The following is a 20,266-nucleotide window of genomic DNA, read 5'->3' on the forward strand; positions in this document are numbered from 1 at the left end:
TTGAAGAGAAAAAGAGTTTTGAATTCTTTCCCAGACATCATTAACAGCCATGCTGTTTTTATGGGATTTCTTTTGATGAAGATACGCTACACAGTATATATTATTATACTACATGAACTATGAAAATGGCGATACGTCCGTTACCTTCGCAATCGTCGGCGCAACTGGGCAAGCGAATGTGTGGGAGACTACGCGAAGGTTCGAGGTTCGCGCGCTTTGATGTCTGTTAAAAAACCGTCACAGCTTGGAAAACCCCGAATGCAGCGAAAACTTTGCATAATCATTTGCAAATGTCGTCCCACACTTGCGGGTTTGCGTATTCGTGCGCATGTGAGTGACCGGTGTAACATCAAAACCGAATCAATTAATAATGTATAAACACGAATCGATTTTCATTGGTTCATTCATCTTCAAGTTCAAAATAAAGAACGAGATACATGTTGTACAAAAATTCACTACCAACCTCTCTACATACATATAGAGCATTTAAGCACCAAAGCCCTCGAATTTCGGGTTGAACTTTTAATTGTATAAAAGCTGTGGGTATAAACGGAAAGTTCAACTGCTTCCCAGTAGAAATAGTCTGGTGATCTATGCTGTTCCAGACTCGTAATGCTCTTTTGTAATATAACGTGGTTGAATCGTTAATGTCAACGGGAGTTAGTGAAATCACCCTGTTCCTTAACATATCGGGGCAACACTACAACTTACTTAACTAAAATTAGTTAAAGTTAACTGTCTACTGAATGTTAAAATTATTGGTTCACTACAATTACAAGTACACTGCAGGTACGCAGTTATTTAAGACTTTATTTGAGGGAATCCACAAACTACTTCCCGGTCTTTTTAAAAGTTCAACGAAAACCAAAATGGCGCCAGTCGCCATATTAAAATTCAGAGGGTAAGTGTATTTGTTCGTATCTTGCATGGTTTTTTTTATTGCCCTTGTAGGCAGACGAGCATACGGCCCACCTGATGGTGAGTGGTTATTGTCACGCATAGACTTCAAAAATGTCAGGGGCTGAGCCAAGCCGCTGCCTACCAATTTTTATTTTTTTTCAAGCTGAGAGCCTTGAGATGCTATTTCAGCGTAACCTTAACTAGTAGGTGATTTTTTTTTTTTTTTTTTTTTTCCTACCTAAGCTGACAGCCTAGAGAGGCTATGTCAGCGTAACCCTAACTTTAGTAGGTGAGCTCACGGGGCTCAAACCTGACGATGTTGCTAACACGAACCCTAGCAAGAGCCGTGCTTCGCAGAATCTACCACCGGATCGGAAACGCGACCCACTGAGAAGATCCGGCGAGAAACTCAGTGGGCTGTGTCTGAGAGTTAATTTACTCGTCGAGCCCTTCGTCGCAAGCGACGGGTTCGACGAGAACGGTGACCGGTGCTTGAGGTACCTAAAAGCACCGTTAGTGGATCGGGGGGATCCGAGATGACGTGTTTTGGGCGACGTCGACTGCTTTCCATTCTGTCCGCAGGATCGGGAATGTAGTTACCGGCGGCCACGATGAGAGGGTTCTCGTGTCGTGCCGCTTTATCGAAGTGGTAGTAGGTGAGCTCACGGGGCTCAAACCTGACGACGTTGCTAACACTAGCCCTAGCAAGAGCCGTGCTTCGCAGAATCTACCACCGAATCGGAAACGCGACCCACTGAGAAGATCCGGCGAGAAACTCAGTGGGCTGTGTCTGAGTGTTAATTTACTCGTTGAGCCCTTCGCCTCCCGATCCACTAACGGTGCTTCTAGGTACTTCAAGCACCGGTCACCGTTCTCGTCGAACCCGTCGCTTACGACGAAGGGCTCGACGAGTAAATTAACTCCCAGACACAGCCCACTGAGTTTCTCGCCGGATCTTCTCAGTGGGTCGCGTTTCCGATCCGGTGGTAGATTCTGCGAAGCACGGCTCTTGCTAGGGTTCGTGTTAGCAACGTCATCAGGTTTGAGCCCCGTGAGCTCACCTACAAAAGTTAGGGTTAAGCTGACATAGCCTCTCAAGGCTCTCAGCTTAGGTAGGAAAAAAAAAAAAAAAAAAAAAAAAAAAAAGAGCCCTTCGTCGCAAGCGACGAGTTCGACGACAACGATGACCGGTGCTTGAGGTACCTAAAAGCACCGTCAATGGATCGGGAGAATCCGAAATGACGTGTTTGGGGCGACGTCGACTGCTTTCCATTCTGTCCGCAGGATCGGGAATGTAGTTACCGGCGGCCACGATGGAGGGTTCTCGTGTCGTGCCGCTTTATCGAAGTGGCGCTGCCTACCGCTGACTTCGCTGCTTTCGCCAACATAAGATCGAAGAAACTTTGGGTCTTTAAAAATGAAACGTTTAAGTTTAAAATAAATAAATCATTTATTCTTATTTGTTTTTATTTCTTCTTATATAACATGCTGAGCGTCTATTGCTGTGAGAGGAGGCGCCGGCCCGCTGTACTGATGCACGTGCCGGAGATGTTTGACAGCGTAGTGACGACAACTGTCAGATTTGACACACGTCATTTAGTATGAAGTCGTCGTGGCCTAAAGGTTAAGACGTACGTTGCATTCGTATCTTGGGATGCACCGGCGTACATACTTAACAAATGTTGAAGATTAACTTACACGGTGAAGGAATAACATGGTGTAATAGAAATCAATCCCGCAAAATTATAATTTGGATTATTAGTGAGGATAGTACGTCTTGTGGGTCGGCTCGGGTAGGTACCACCACTCTTCCTATTAAAAAATTTAATCATATTAAAAATAACAACAAAAACATATAAACAATAATAATAATAATAATAAATATTTACTAACAATCACACCACGTTAACTAGTCCCGTGCTAAGGTCGTATAGAACTTGTGTTACAGGTGCCAGATAACGGAAATAAATGTAAGATTTTTATTATACACATACATATATTTAAGATACATCCATAACCCTGGAAAAGACATTTATATTTATCATACAAATACCTTCCCTTGGCGGGATTCGAACCCGCGACCCCCTTGTGTAGTGACCATGTCACTTACCACTACACCAGACGCAATTATACCTAAGAAATAAAAATGGCAGCCGATAAACTAGTGAATGCGACCAACTTAACGCTGTATTAATCTAAGGATTATAAATAAATAAAAACACTTTACAACACTCATAACGAAATAACACCAAAAAGTTATAGATAAGAAAAGATTTCCAAATAGTAAATAATTAATAAAATTAAAAATCCATTGCTATTATGGATAACCCGAAAGTAATCTGTCTGATATTGAAAAAACAGGATCACATACGGTGCTTTCAAATATTAAAAAAAACAAAGAATAGTCGAAATTAAAAGCACTTAAAACAAAAAAAGTAAAATACATAATTTCATTTTTTTTTTAAAGATGCTTTTTTTTTTTTTTTAATCTTTATTTAAGGAGTTTATTCACTTAGTGAATATGTCACTCCATTGTGCAACAAAAGATAGTAACAAAAAATTATATAAAAAATAAAGAAAACTGTTATCGTCTCTGAAGGCCCACCAACACTATTTTATAAAGGGACTTAGCCATTTCGGATTCCGGAAAGGCTAATACGCAATTTACACCTCCAACTTGTCGAAAATCTGTATGTTTTGCAAAGAATTGTTGTCTCAAATCATCATTTCGCGCACACTCCATCATAATGTGAAAAGCGTCTTCCACTACGTCACAAACTGAACATTTGGGATCAGGAGCCTTCCCCATTAAATGAGCAAATTTATTGAGTGGGATGTGCCCGGAACGAAGTCTGAAAACAGTCACTAGGGTGGTTCTACTAAGGTTACAAGAATCAAACCATGGCGTTTTCCATGGTAGACTTTGAATTGTTTTGTACCACACGCCTTTTTCTAAAGACCTTTCATCGAAATATACCTTCCATAGACGATAACATTCCTCTCTTACTAAGTTGACACAATCGGTATAATTAGGAACTATGTTCAATGGTACACCATCACTAGAAGCTTCCTTAGCTAACTTATCCACCCTTTCGTTACCAGACAAACCGATGTGAGAAGGTATCCATTGCAATATCACTTCTTTACCGTTCGCTTTTAAGTTATTTATCTGCTCGATAATTGTATAAGCAACTGGATTGCCCCTAACACCATAAACGCATCGATTTAAGTGTTGCAGCGAACTACAAGAATCGGTAAGTATTACAAACTTGTCAGAGTCCACTGAGCTAGCATTTGATATAGATTCTAAAATGGCTAGTAGTTCTATGTGCATAATTGACACTCGTACATCTGAGATAATATTGAATTTCGTACAATTTCCGGTTTGTGGGTCAAATATAGCAGCTCCCATATTTAGATTATTTTCTATTGATCCATCTGTATACAAATGGTAGTAGGATGAATAGTGGTTCTCTAGATGACGTACGCAGCTGTTACGTAACATAAAATGGTTATAACTACGCTTAGGCTCATTTATTCCTTCAATGTTAAGTTTAATTAGGTCGCATAGGTTGTATGCACTGATCCATAATCTTAAAGCGAACATTCCTAACTGATCTCTACAGTGGATGACTATGTTGCGGAAACTGTTATGAATACAAACTAGCAGTGGTGTCTTTTTGTCTTTCCAATATCTAGAAGACATAAGGGAATTGAGTTGGTCTAATAGTACAATAGAAGTGTTGCCTGTTATTGATTTAGATTTAAGCCATAATTTTCCAGCTAGACATCTTCTACGAGTCTGAAGAGGTGGTAAACAAAGTTCGCTCTCCATAACATGTATTGGAGTACTCTTAACAAAGCCTCCTATAATGCGCATTGCCTGATTTTGAATTTTACTGAGTTTAACTAAATTTGAATCACAGCTGTTATCATAGAAACAACTTGCATAATCTAGACGGCTTCGTATGATTGATATATATAGCCTGCGAAGATGAGCAGGGTGGACTCCCCATCCCGACCCCGCCAACACTTTAAAAACGTTAAGAAATTTACAAACATTTTGATAAAGTTCATTTATGTGCTTATTCCATCTCAGAGATCTATCCATCCACAAACCAAGGTATTTAAAACTATCTACTTCGCTCAGTGGTGTACCATTTACTAAAATATTTGCTTGTAATACCTTCCGGCCTTTTCTAAAAACACATATTTTACTTTTTGTAGCAGAAATGTTAAGGCCCAATTCATCTAGATTTTTTATTACAAGGTTGAGAGATCTTTGCAGACGGTTTCTAGCCGTATTCATATCGCTGTCTGTTACATAGAGGACAAAGTCATCAGCATATTGGGCTACACATATGTCTTGAATAATATGACAAATTTTGTAAGTTGCTACGTTAAACAATAGAGGTGATAAAGGATCGCCTTGAGCTAAACCTCGTCCTGTATGTCTGCTAATGTACGAGTCATCAGTTTTGATTTTTAAAACCCGTAGGCTTAGAAATTTCCACAAATATAAACAGAATTTTGCCCCTACCCCAAGACCATCTAGTTTATTAAGTAAAGCATTGATTTCAACATTATTATAAGCGTTATCCAGGTCGAGAAAACAAGCCATGGTGAAATTGTCTCTAGAAAAACCAATCTGAACTCTTGAAACCATTCGGCTTAAAACATCTAGACAAGACCTTGATTTACGAAAACCTACTGTTTCATTAGAGAAAATGTTATTTTTTTCCAGAAACCATTCCAATCTTCTACATAAAATTAGATGAAACACTTTGCACACGCATGACATAAGAGAAATAGGTCGCAAAGAAGAAGCGGAGGACGGATCACGACCTGGTTTTGGAATCGGAAAAATATAAATCTCACGCCATTGATCAGGAATAATGCCTCCAAAGATAAAGCTATTGTACAAAGAGAGCAGTATTTGTTTGCCTTTAAGAGGTAATCGCTTAATCATAGAAAATGATATATCATCCCATCCAGGGGCGGTATCTTTTGATTTTATATTTACCTCTAACTCATTTAAAGTAATTGGAGCCTCTAAGAAAGGATTCGATGAAACGAATATAGGTTGACATGATTGAACAAACAGAGGACACAAATTATTAAGTAGCGCTTCGGCCTTAGTTGGGTCAACGTAAGCTCTCTCTGATTTTTATCCCTTCAGCCATTTCATTTTGCTCCACAACTCACTCGTATGTGAAACTTCATTTAAGGAATCACAGAATTCGTGCCAATGTTCTCCAGAAGCTTTCCTTAAAAGTTTTTGTGATTCCCTAATACAGTCATTTAAAATGATCAAATTTGACGGAATAGGATTTTTCCTAAAAGTAGCAAAGCGCGCGTCTACGTAAAGCAATAGATTTAGATAGATTTGGATTCCAATAAGGTTTTGGGGCAAACTTAGCACAAGGATCTGTGCAAACCTTAATAGATGGGATACACTTATCTGCCGCTTTATTGATCGTGTCAATAAATAAATTATAATCAGTAAAAGGATCATCCGGAAGAGTAAATTCAGCGAAAGAGTCCGTTAACAGGCTACTATATTCTGTCCAATTGGCTGCTTTAAAATTTCGTTTTTTAAAAGAATTTGAAGAACAACGAAATGCTGATGAAATTTTAATACACAGGTGGTCGCTTCCTAAAGTCTCATTTGATACTTGCCAATTAAATTTGAAAGCTATATCTGGAGAGGCGAAAGATATATCAGGGCTACTACATTGTAAATTTCCAGCTACCAATTTAAGGCGTGTGTGACTACCATCATTTAGAGAAATTAAATTGCATTCGTTTACAATGTCAAACAGTTGAGACCCTCTGCTATCTGTCTTATATGACCAGGTCAGGTGGTGGGCATTAAAGTCCCCCAAAATTAAAGTGTTACTGGTAAATTGGGAAAAGATAGCTTCCCAATCTCTACGGGTTGTACGTACCGATTGTGGGCAGTAAATTCCAATAATACTTTCTAGATAATTACAATTAAATAGCCTAACAGAAATAATTTCTATCCCAGACTTTATGTTAGTTTGTATTAATTGTGATCTAATGGATTTGTGACAAAAAATTGAGACACCGCCGTAACCATCGCACCGATCTTTTCTAAAAATATTGTAACCACTAACTCTTAATTCGCTTTGTGGCTCCAACCAACATTCACTAACAACAGCGACATGAATTTTTTCTTGATTTAAAAGATGTTTGAAATCTAGAAGCTTGGGCCTCAAACTTTGTGCATTCCACTGAATTAGTTTAAAATTAATTATTTTGTCAGATCCGTTAGCCATTGATAGAATCGAAAATTAAAGTAAACCACTTTTTAAACGTTGATGCATCTGGTAAATTAATTAACATTACATTAATCGTCCAGTCTAATAGATAATTGATACATAGTTTGAATTTAACACTCCAAGGCTTATTACTGCAAAATACTACCTCTTTAAGTTTGTACAGAACCTCCATAATTGAAATATCAGACCCCGAGTGAATCTTCCTAGTACGGTCACGTCGAAAATATTTAGATGTATCGTGTAGTGTCGTTTGTGGTTTAGGATCTTGCGTCGTTGAAGTAGAAGGTATATGCGGGTGACAGGACCCCCCCTGCCCCGCGTCTTGATTTCCCTCCTTGATAGGTCCACTAGTATCAGATCTGGTCTCCGACGCTTGTGATGTCGCATCCCAATCATGAATGGACTGATCCGACGAAAAACGTTGCTTCCTTTTTTTAGATTTTCTTTTATTTTTTTTGGAACTCTTCAAATGTTCGTTAGAAAAAAGTGTATTATTTCCATCTTGGGTTATCTTAGACACGACGGATGCATATGAATTCTTATTACGTGGGTCAGTAGGAAAGGTAGTGTTCTGCATTGTATAAGTGATATTCTCGCTCGTTTCTCTGTGAACAGCTGGTGAAAAAGGTGGTACGTACATCAATGAAGCCTTGCGGTACGTACAGTTAAATTCCGACATGATTTCTCTTATTCTTCTTTCCTTCAAATATATTGGGCAGGTCTTAGCTAGGGCCATATGGTTACCTTTACAATTTATACATTTGAAGGAATTGGTCTCGCAATTAGGGTGATGTTTCCCACATTTAGGGCAGAATATTTTTGTAGAAGGACAATATTTGGCACTATGACCAAAACGCCAGCAATTTGAGCATTGTGTTACGGGGAAAATATATGCTTCGACTTTTACCCTTGTATTGAATAAATATACATATTCCGGAAGTGAGTTACCCTTGAAGCTGAGGCGAATGGTTTCACTGTCTATCCATCCTGGCGAAGCCGGGTTCCGTTTATTCAATCGTTTGATCGCAACTATTTCGCAATTATTGCTGGTCCTAATGTTTTCCATAAGGTCATCCTCAGATATGCCTATTTCCATGTTTTTGACAATTCCATAAGAGATATTTACTTCCCATGAATTTTGAATCCTCCAGCCTTGTTCTTGAATTTCAGGACATGCCGCGAATTTTTCGGAAAAAGCTATGTCCTCAAATGCTAGAAGGACTTTAAAAGCATTAATATATTTCACACGAGTTATACCACCAATATTAAGTCGATGAAATAGTTTGGCCAATGCGAATTGTTTTGGTAGCTGATTTTTGCTCGAGATGCAAACATCAACGGAGTTCGGTTTCCAGCGTTTTGCCTTGGACCTCTTTACTACTGTCCAGTCTTCTTCATTCTCTTCATTTTGTCTAATATTGTACTCAGTCTCCATCAAGTCTTCTTCTTCTACTTCTCCAGATTTATTGTGCTGTTCATCAATACTTTCTTCGTCTTCATTCCTTCTTGATTGTATTCGTTCATCTTCCATATTTTGTCTACTCATATTAGCTTCCATCTTGTTGCTCTCAACAGTCTCGTTTGCTTTTTCACTCATAGTGCACTAGGATTATAGTCGTACACCTCATTGACCAGAATACGGACGGACTGCGCCCGAGCGCAGTCCCGATTTAGTCAATAATCCCGTCCTCGATTGAAGGTAACCCAAAACAATATTTGAATAAAACAAAAACCAAATTATAGACACGTGCGCAATCACTCGCGTATTCAGATAGATATACGTTATACGTCCAAATACCCGTCCGCTCTGTTCGGCTGCCGGCGGGCGACTGAAAGACGCTTTTTAAAAGAATTAATAACCAAACAGCCAAAACGTATACCTGTAGGATCTGGAGCACATGCTGCATTTGTATATGGCGTTGCTGTGGCAGGTCTGTTTGTGCACGTGCAAACTGTTGTTTGATTTGAATGAGGCCGGACACAGTTCGCACTGGACGGGGAGGTATTATGTGTTAGGAACATTATATTTCACAGATAATCTATATATCAATACGTGAAGGAAAAACTTTGTATCCCTTTTTACGAATATTGCGCGGACGGAGGAGTATGAAATTTCCCACACTTATAGAGAATATAGAGAAGGAGTGCAGAATGTTAATATTTTTTTACCGCAAAATAATTTGCGTAATTACTGGTGGTAGGACCTCTTGTGAGTCCGCGCGGGTAGGTACCACCATCCCGCCTATTTCCGCCGTGAAGCAGTAATGCGTTTCGGTTCGAAGGGTGGGGCAGCCGTTGGAACTATACTGAGAAATTAGAACTTATATCTCAAAGTGGGTGGCGCATTTACGTTGTAGGTTTCTTTGGGCTCCAGTAACCACTTAACACCAGGTGGGCTGTGAGTTCATCCGAACGCCCCTCAGTGGGCCCCGTCGTCGCTCGAACCCTAGCAAGAGCAGTGCGTCGCAGAATCTACCGTCGGATCGGAAACGCGACCCACTGAGAAGATCCGGCGAGAAACTCAGTGGGCCGTGTCTGAGGGTTAATTTACTCGTCGAACCCTTGTGGATCGGGAGGATCCGAAATGACGTGTTTGGGGCGACGTCGACTGCTTTCCATTTTTTCCGAAGAATCGGAAATGTATAGAACTCGCACTAAGCACACTGGTTCACGTTTAACTTGGCTACGAATGTCCGGGGGCGTCGAGTTGCTACATCGACATACCCTGACCAGCTTCTGGGTCCTGTGCGAGTGCCGGTGCTGGGCCAGGAGGTAGGCCGCGTGGAACTTCGCCCCGCACGATTCACACACGAACGGCTTCTCCCCGCGATGGCGCCTCTCGTGATTCTGCGAGGGCATTCTTTATACTGGGCCGTATTGTAAAGATGACTTGGATCTGAGTGTTGGGCGACGAAAGTAAAGTATGACAGAGGATTGCATGCGAATGTTGAGATGGATGTGTGGAGTGACAAGAATGGATAGCGGATGGTTAGCGTGGTATGGACATGTGATGCGTAGAGAGGAGATGCATGTGACTAGGAGATGTATGGAAATGGTAGTGCGAGGTAGAGGGGGAAGAGGTCGACCGAAGAACACCTGGATGGAGTGTGTGAATGACGATATGAAAGAGAGAGGAGTGAGTGTTGAGATGATGGCTGATAGAAGAGAATGGAATAGAAAAATTAGCTGTGCCGACCCCATTTAGTGGAATAAGGTGGAGAAAAAGAAGATTGTGAAGACGACTTGAGGCAAGTAGCTGGGCCAGAGTGGTTACTTACTGCAAAGGACAGAAGCAAACGGAAATCCTTGGAGGAGGTCTTTGTCGAATTACAAGCTGTGACGAGGAGGAATAAGCCGAAACTAAACAGCAATAAAGGCTTATGTATTATTGTGAATCCGCACGGATAGGCACCAATACCCTGCCTATTTCTGTTTAAAGAGTAGGGCCGAGGTTATGGGATACAATTGAAACTACGAGCTCATGTCTCGAGGCGATGCCTATGGGCTCCCGTGAGCTGTTTAAGCCATCAACGATGTCCCAAGGATCTCTGAGGATCGCGACCACTATCACGATTTTGGTATGTAATGACTGCGGTGGCATTCAGACCCTGTGCAGAGACCGAGCTTACTTAGCTGGCTCCTGACCGTTCCTAGACCCTTGTGCAGAGACCAAGCATAGCTGGTTCTTGGTATCCCCTAGTGTCGTTGATGCTCCAGAGACCCGTGTGCAGAGACCAAGCTTACTTAGCTGTCTCCTGACCGTTCCTAGACCCGTGTGCAGAGACCAAGCATAGCAGGTCCCTCCTAGTGTCCATACCTGAAGCGCCAGCACGGAGGCGCTCTGGAACTCGCAGTACCCGCACCGGAACTTCTCGTGGCCGTGCTTGGCGCGGCAGTGCTCGCCCAGACGCGTCTTGTTGCCGAAACGTTTGCCGCAGTGCTGTTCACACAACGCTCAATGCTGTTTCATCTAATTCATATACCTTACGACCGGTGATGGGCAAAGGAAATCCGGCCCGCCGAGGATCCGTCGACATCCAACGAGGGTCAGTTTTTTTTTCTATTGCCGAGATGGGTGGGATCCTTGAGATATGCGTTCTAAGGTCTCAGTATGGTTACAATGGCTGCCCCGCCCTTCAAACCGAAACTCATTACTGCTTCACGGCAGAAATAGGCAGGGCGGTGGTAACTTTACCGAGATTTAGAACGCATATCTCAAGGTGGGTGGCGCATTTACGTTGTAGATGTCTATGGGCTTCACGTCACCACTTAACACCAGGTGGGCTGTGAGCTCGTCCACCCATCTAAGCAATAAAAAAAAACGAAGTTGGGAGGGAGGTAGGCACGCGTCTCACTATAAAGTTAAGACTTCGATGTCTTTGAGTGATAATAACATTTGGAAAATTAATACTTATTTGGAGAACATAAAAGTTGGTTATCCATCGCATTCCTGATATAGTTATTCATTTCAGACTTCACTTATAACTTATAATGGCTGATTTAAGAATTTATCCATACTACTGGGAGCCACTGCGGTCATCCACAGAGCATTTCCAGAAATTTTTTCTACCACGTACCATCCGGCTTTGGAATGAGCTCTCCCCTCCACGGTGTTTCCCGAGCGCTATGACATGTCCTTCTTCAAACGAAGCCCGTGGAGAGTACTAAACGGAGAGCAGCGGATTAGCTCTGCCCCTGGCATTGCTGATGTCTATGGGCGACTGTAACCACTCACCATCCAGTGTGTCAATAAACATCCAAGGTAATGGTTTAGCACCATAGCTCTGAAGAGTGATCAGTGATAAGTGGGTTCGCTATGACATTGTCTATGTCCAGGTGGTTGACTCACCTCACACACCGGTCCCAGCCCGGCGTGCTTCACGGCCACGTGGAGTTTCAGACTAGCCTTCTGCATTCGTTTCTTGCAAACGTCACAATCGATTAATTCGCGACTCTGAAATAATGTGATCAAAAAAATCTAATATCAACAGCAAACAATAAATTAAGTGATTTGAATTGATTGTGATATTGTACGTTTTATTATTCGCAATAATGATATACTTAAACTTTTTTAAACATATTATTATCCACAACACGCTTCGTCAGATTATAGAAACAGAGTTATCAGCTGAACAGATATCGTCAAAAATATCTTGCACATTGTCTCAATTTTTGAAGTGAAAACTTCTTTAGAATCGTTGTGATTTCAAACCGGATGCAACGGAAAAAACGACAGGTAAGAGACACAAATACAAAAATGTGTAGGATGAAGCCAGCAAAGAATGAGACAGAAATATACATACTATTTAATACAGCGCCATCTGTGAGATTTTTTAATACTAACGTGTGTATGAAAGCTCTTGTAGTGAATTTTAATTTAGGATTATACGTGAAATTAAAATATCAATTCACAGAGGGCGCTACCTTACAATTATTTACTAATGACAAAATTTTACATATACTTAAGACGTTTAGGATAATTGTATTTTAATTTTGGAAGGTTTCACTTCTACCACGTGTGAATTGCACACATGTAATTTTGGATTGCGTCCTTATGGAAGTAATTTTAAAGACGTATTCACGTCAAAATAAAAAGAGAAGGAGAGTAAGAAACTCTTAAAGAAAATGGCGAGAGAGAGCAGCGCCAGAAACATGGAAGTGGACCTACAACCTCATGAGGCCATGGAAGCCAACGAAACTGCCGACACTAACCCTACACAACTGGAGGGACAAACCTTGCCTCAAGCTCAACCCGAGCCGTTGGGCAATACTCTGCCCCCTCTTCCCCTCCGCCCTCAGCGCGAGCAGCGCAGCGGTCGGCAGGCCTCACAACCTGCCGGCTTTGCTGCGTGGCTCCTCGCGCTCTGGGAGAAATTGTCCGAGGTGGTCTCCGGAGTGATCCGTGAGATCGCCTCGGGAGCTAGCCCTTTCGGGGCTCTCTTGTCGGGGTTCTACCGAATGATTGCGCAGTTCAATGGCTAGCCAGGAACTGCGCATCATTTATTGGAACCCCGGCGGGGTAAAACCCCGCAAGAACGATCTCTTGATTCTCGCCCGGGAGTACAACCCTGAGGTTGTGCTCCTGGGCGAGACCAAGCTACGTCCTCGGGATGTGTTCAGGATTCCAAACTACTTCATGTACCGACGTGATGAGGTGAGTCCTGCCGGGCTGCCGTTCAGGGGCACTGCGGCACTCGTCAGGCGAGACGTGGTGCATGATCAGTTGGACTTGCTGGCCTTCACATCGACCAGGTCGATCGGTGTGAGGATCCACACATCGGGGGGAGATATGCGGGTTTATGCCGCGTATAGACCCCCGGGACTTAAGACGGGTCCTGAATTACGACAGCCGCCCAGCTCTACTGGTCGGGGACCTCAACGCGAAGCACGTCGCGTGGGGCTCCCGACTTAACTCAGCAGTGGGCAGGCGGCTGTTAGAAGATGCCGATAGGGGCGACTACTCTGTGGTCGGCCCCGACGAACCCACGCACATTCCGACCGCCGCGCAACTCCAGCCCGATGTGTTGGATGTGTGCGTTCATAAGGGGCTACGGTGCCCCTTAACTATTGAGGCACTGTACGACCTGGGTACCCCCCATCTCCCTATCCTGGTCACACTGGGAATGGGGCTTACCCGGGTTGCGACCTCGCCCCTAAGACCGAAGGTCGACTGGGAGCTCTTTAAGAGACGCCTAGTCGACCTTCCCGTAATTCAGGACCCCAACACCCCTGAGGGGGTCGACGACGCGGCAGTCCACCTGGTCGACTCCATCAGGGGAGCGATCGACCAGGCGACGACTCTTGTGCCCAGCGGCGGGCCCAGAGGTATACTCCCGGCCCATCTGAAACCGCTTATTTTTAACACTCTTCTATTGGCATGGTTTGTTTGTAACTAAACCTAATTTTCACCGACTTCACGTTATACTAGATATACTAGAAAATTTGCATAGTTATGTATCAAAGATCGATCACTATACAATAATTTTATAACTTCACTATAATATTATTATGACAGGTGTGAACAGGTTTAAAAAAACATGTGTGACACTCGGGGACTGCTGCGGTCAAGCTATTGCATAGCATTTTTTATCAACTTATGCAATTATAATTAGACAATAATAATTTAATATTTAAAATAATAATAAAATAAGCCCACGCTATATTAATAAATATTAACAAAAGCAAAACATTAACTATCCCCTTCACACTCATAAGCTAGACCGCGCAAGAGAGAGAGATGGGCAGACTTTTCATGATGCGCATGCAGTGCGACGTCACGCCGTGCGCTTATTCACAAACACTACACAAGCGCAACGTGTGAATGTGTTGAACGCGGGCTACATAGTAGGCGGAGTGGGGGTGTTAAGTTTTATTTTCGTTACGGAATTTATTGATTCGGTCACCGCGCTCAAAGCCCGCGATTAAAGCTATGCAATAGCTTAAACATTTTTTTATGATTTATGTATTACTGGAGGCCTTTCCAGTTTCACCAGGACAGGTGGGCGAGCAAAGGCTCAGCCAGGAGGAGCGGGATTTGCTAACAGCTACCCGAGCGCCTCCGAAGGAGACCTAACAACTCAAGAGCAGCTGCTTTGCGAATGAATCTACTACCGGATCGGAATCGCAACCCACTGAGAATAACCGGCGCGAAACTCAGCGGGCTGATGTTTAGGTTGCACGTCGACCTCTTTGTCGAGTACTACGAGTACGGTTACCGGGGTCTCTAAGCCTGCTCGTAGGTGTTAGAGCTGAAGGCGTCTAATGCAAGGGTTAGTTGAAATCACTTGTTGGTTCTGTTTGATAGTTAAGCATGTAGTAACATCTAGAACGCTCGAGAAGTACAACGCCATCTATTGTCAGATAGCGGAAACACTCGACTTGTGTGGAATATTCTCAATGATTCTAGAGATGTGGTATCGACTATAACGCGTTGTAGGGATGGCACTCAGTCAGTCAATAATCGGAACTACTCGAAGTGAAACAGCGAACGGATCACCTGAAGCGAAGCGGGAGAAGCGAATTGGGAATTTTAAAGTGTTTGTGAAGTGTTTAAGTATTGAATGCAGTTAAGTTGTACTTTGGTGGAACATTTATTTATCCCGAACCCCAGCGCGTAATAATAAGTTAAGAAATGACATTCTAAGCCTTTTCAAAATGAGATGAATACTCACAGAATCAGATACTTTTCGTTTTTTCTTCTTGGCCATACACGTGATTGCGTGCTCAACTAATGTATTTTTATCCACGAAATCTGACTTACAATACTGCAAACAAAATGTATGTTCTACACTCGTGAAAAAAACAGTGATTTTAGGTATAAGTACCGGAGTGCGGTAGGCAGCGGCTTGACTCTGCCCCTGGCATTGCTGAATTCCTTTTTTTTTTTCCTACATAAGCTGGTAGCCTTGAGAGGCTATTCCAGCGTAACCCTAACGTTTGTAGGTGAGCTCACGGGGCTCAAACCTGATGACGTTGCTAACACGAACCCTAGCAAGAGCCGTGCTTCGCAGAATCTACCACCAGATCGGAAACGCGACCCACTGAGAAGATCCGGCGAGAAACTCAGTGGGCTGTGTCTGGGAGTTAATTTACTCGTGGAGCCCTTCGTCGCAAGCGACGGGTTCGACGAGAACGGTGACCGGTGCTTGAAGTACCTAGAAGCACCGTTAGTGGATCGGGAGGATCCGAGATGACGTGTTTTGAGCGACGTCGACTGCTTTCCATTCTGTCCGCAGGATCGGAAACTGAATTCCATGGGCGACTGTAACCACTCACCATCCGGTGGGCCGTATGCTCGTCTGCCTACAAGAACAATTAAAAAAAAGTTTTTGTTTTTTGTTTTCTGGAATAAATATTTACTAACAATCACACCACGTTAACTGGTCCCGCGCAAAAAAATTTTTTAATTGCTTAAATGGGTGGACGAGCTCACAGCCTACCAGATGTTAAGTGGCTACTGGAGCCTATAGACAATTACGACGTAAATGCGCCACCCACCTTGAGGTATAAGTTCTAAGGTCTCAGTATAGTTACAACGGCTGGCCCGTCCTTCAAACCGAAACGAATTACTGCTTCACGGCAGAAATAGGCAGGGTGGTGGTACCTACCCGTACGTAAAGAACTTGTGTTACAGGTACCAGATAACGGAAATAAATGTAAGATTTTTATTATACACATACATATATTTAATATACATCCATAACCCTGGAAAAGACATTTTTATCTTTATCATACAAATATCTTCCCTTGGCGGGATTCGAACCCGCGACCCCCTTGTGTAGTGACCATGTCACTTACCACTACACCAGACGGCCGTTATTTTATTGATAACAATCTACTAGTTCATTCTGCATTTATAGCCCTACACATTAAAAAAAAAAAATTAAAGTATCAAATTTTTATCAAGAATAAATGTAGATAGTACCTTGTTTCAGTTTTTCTATTCTATCAGCCCACAGATGTCAACAGCTGGACATAGGCCTCCCCAAGCCTCCCCACAAATATCAGTCCTGCACTGCTTGTATCCAGCGGATCTCAGCGAACCTCAATAGGTTATCGGTTCATCTTGTGTGAGCCCTACCCTATCTACCTACTTACTACGCCTTCATTAGTATTGCTGATTTCTGTAAGTTCAAGGTGGGTGGCGTATTTACGTTGTAGATGTCTATGGGCTCCAGTAACCACTTAACATCAGGTGGGCTTTGAGCTCGTCCACCTATCACACACGACAAATCATTAGATGTGTGGAAATGCGCCACACACCTTGAGATATAGTTCTAAGGTCTCAGTATAGTCACAACGGCTGCCCCGCCCTTCAAACCGAAACGCATTACTGCTTCACGGCAGAAATAGGCGGGGCGGCTGTACCTACCCGTGCGGACTCACAAGAGGTCCTACCACCAGTAAGCTCACAAGAGGTCCTACCACCAGTGAATTCACAAGAGGTCCTACCACCAGTAAACTCACAAGAGGTCCTACCACCAGTAAACTCACAAGAGGTCCTACCACCAGTGAATTCACAAGAGGTCCTACCACCAGTAAACTCACAAGAGGTCCTACCACCAGTAAACTCACAAGAGGTCCTACCACCAGTAGGTTTTCAATTCACAAAACTCACCCCACATTTAAAGCATTCTCCGTGCACCAGTTTCCTGTGTCTGTTCATTTTAGCCTTCAAGATATACGCATCACAGAGATCGCACTTGACCTTTCTCCGGTCCGCACCGGGGTGTCTCCTAGCCATATGGGCATCCACACTGCGAATGGACAGGTCCTTCTGACACAGCTTGCAGGTGACACGGTTAGAGACATCGTTCGCTTTGAATAGTTCATCGGAGCCCTCAAAACTTGCATTTGGTTTATTTGTTTCTAAGGTGTGTTCTGCGGTTTCTGAAATTTTTTATTATTTAGAATTCAAAGGGGCAGGCAGTTGTATAATAATATTCAGAAGCTTAATATAAATGTTTATGTTTACATTTTGTGAACAAACAATCAATATTGCTTAGATGGGTGAACAAGCTCACAGACCACCTGATGTTAAACGGCTACCGGAGCTCATAGACATCCGCAACATAAATGCCGCCACCCACCCGAGATATGAGTTCCAAGATCTCAGTATAGTTATAACAGCTGCCCCACCCCCCAAACTGGAACGGATCACTGTTTCAAGGCAGAAATAGACAGGGTGGTGGTACCTGCCTGTGCGGATTCACAAGAGGTCCTACCACCATTAAAACACCACCAGGATTTTTAACGAGGTCACAACTGACACAATATAAATTGGATTCCAGACCTCATAGAGATAACATTGAGAATACTGGTGGTAGGACCTCTTGCGAGTTCGCACGGGTAGGTACCACCACCCTGCCTATTTCTGCCGTGAAGCAGTAATGCGTTTTGGTTTGAAGAGTAGGGCAGCCGTTGTAACTATAATTGAGACCTTAGAACTTATATCTAAAGGTGGGTGGCGCATTTACGTTGTAGATGTCTATGGGCTCCAGTAACCACTTAACACCAGGTGCGCTGTGAGCTCGTCCACTCATCTAAGCAATAAAAAAAAAAAGAGTATCACACTGAAACTTGAAGTATAATTCTTAATTATAAAAAGGAGGTTGTAATGTCACCACTTAATGCAAGTTGGGCAGTGAGCATACTCATTGTTCATCTTACCAAACGTATTTGTGATGGAATTTTCAGAGTCTAAGCTATTGTTTATTTCATCATTCTCCATTAAACATTCTAGAATCTGTTCTTCTTTTTTTGTAACACAATCATTGTCTGTTTGGATAATAGTTTTATAACCATATGTGTTCTCTGATGCATCATTCACTTTCGCCTATAAGACAATACAAAAAGAAAGCTTCTGTAGTCTTATAAATATAGTTTAAGTCCATTATTATTGTATATCTATAATTTTAAACTTTATATGAATATTTGTTGTGTGTAAGAAAACATGTTAGACCTACATCTGTGAAATTTGGTAGTGGTCAGATAGAAGTAAAGAAACAGCCAGCAAAGAGGGCTGGGTTTGTTTATTATCACATAATAAAAATGAGTGATTGATCAATTTGTGTTTTTTTTTTTCTATTTTAATACCAAATTAAGTTCCATACCTGTTCAGAATCATTCGCAAAGTGTAACTCAGACTTTTGAAGTTTATTTTTTAATTGTATGAGTTGATATTCGACGATTCTGCAGGCTTCCCTAAATTTAAGTATACCATTAATTTTCGTGAAACATTCCTCACATATGTTCTGGGGTAGCCCATCATTTCTTTCTACCTGTTGAATATACGCAGTTTAATTGTTTTTGATACAGGTACTTAAACAGAACACTGGATTATCTAAAATTTGTTAAAATTTGCAATATAAAAATCGGTAATTTACGATATATTTTTTTAATACATAAAACATGTTAAAAATTTTATTTCTATTGCCTTCTATACATACCTTAATCCCTGTAATTATATAAACTGTTGTAGAATAATCTATTTGATCAAAAGAATTTTCAAAGATAGGCGTCAAATTCTCCGTACTAAGACACATGCGACATACAGTAGAAAAATCCATTAGTTCGTATTTTTTTCAATTAAAGATTTATATGAAATTTTTGGAAAATATTTGGGAATATCTAAATGTTTCTTCTCTGAAGTTACTGTTTATTAAAATTCTATTAAATTACGTAAAAATAATAAAACTTTTCATTCATAATATTTACTTACTATTCTTATTGGAATTGGGCTCGAATTAGACTTGATTAGTTTCGAAGGAAGTATCGATATATTTTGTAAGTCGATCTATCGATACTTTTGGGCGATGGCATAAAAATTAATATTTCAATTTTTCGATGTATAGACATAATTATACATTTGACCCTGTTAATATAGGATTAATATAATTATTATTTATCAATAACAAAAAAATAAACTGGTTGTCTGTAAAGTCGGTTTACAGACGATAATTTTACGTGACACGTCATAGAGAAACAATTATTTAACATTGGTGAAAAATTGCATACTTTTATGAATTGTATTGAACTATTATCACTGAATTATCATTATTTTGTTTAGTACAATGAAGGAGTTCATCTAAAATTAATTTTTTTCCGACAAATCAATAGTTGGATCGATCGTGCCTCTCTATCGCTCGTTCCACTCTCTGGCTTGCACGCTCAGGTTCAGGCGGAACGTGACACTTTTTCGTGTGTTCAGCCGGTGTTCATAAATATAAAAGACATCATCAAGACCAAGAAATTGGTGCTTTAAAAAAATACGTAAATAAAAAAAATAGTACAAGAAAGATAGTTTTCTAGAATGCACGTATTTGCAAAACTAATTGAAATTATTCGATCTTGTTTTATATAATTGTAATTACATTTATAAGTGAATTAAAGTGAGTGAAGTGAAGTAAAAAACATTTAAAGTGAAATAAGGAAATGGTATGCTGCTTTAAAAATGAAATTTGATAAGTATTAAGAAAAACAATTTAAAATCTAATGATGTTCCAGATTGTTCCAGATAGTTATACTAAAGTACTTTTAATAAAGAACAACCCAAAAAATGTATA

At 41.4% G+C, this 20,266-nt stretch overlaps 2 protein-coding genes across 3 annotated transcripts; both read right to left on the bottom strand.

The window, feature by feature from the left end:
• Positions 1-2,331: 2,331 nt before the first annotated feature.
• On the bottom strand, positions 2,332-19,460 carry LOC114248472 (uncharacterized). 2 transcript variants are annotated; one of them, XM_089737928.1, is made up of 10 exons: positions 19,151-19,460; positions 18,815-18,982; positions 18,372-18,537; positions 17,320-17,591; positions 15,374-15,466; positions 12,052-12,156; positions 11,020-11,142; positions 9,927-10,049; positions 9,083-9,192; positions 2,332-2,712 (listed from the first exon to the last, which is right to left on the bottom strand). In XM_089737928.1, the coding sequence occupies exons 1-10, from the start codon at positions 19,268-19,270 to the stop codon at positions 2,595-2,597; spliced, it is 1,398 nt and encodes a 465-aa protein (XP_089594054.1). In that variant the 5' UTR covers positions 19,271-19,460; the 3' UTR covers positions 2,332-2,594. The 2 variants fall into 2 exon arrangements, with proteins under 2 accessions (XP_089594054.1, XP_089594055.1); XM_089737929.1 differs by having other exon boundaries at positions 2,332-2,473; positions 19,151-19,457.
• On the bottom strand, positions 3,357-9,049 carry LOC114249071 (uncharacterized). Its single transcript, XM_028182541.2, has one exon. It carries the CDS (start codon positions 8,797-8,799, stop codon positions 7,192-7,194), a length of 1,608 nt encoding a protein of 535 aa, XP_028038342.2. The 5' UTR covers positions 8,800-9,049; the 3' UTR covers positions 3,357-7,191.
• Positions 19,461-20,266: the final 806 nt, after the last annotated feature.

The sequence above is a fragment of the Bombyx mandarina genome, chromosome 24 (genome assembly GCF_030267445.1).
Source record: "Bombyx mandarina strain Sakado chromosome 24, ASM3026744v2".
Classification (NCBI taxonomy): Eukaryota; Metazoa; Arthropoda; class Insecta; order Lepidoptera; family Bombycidae; genus Bombyx; species Bombyx mandarina.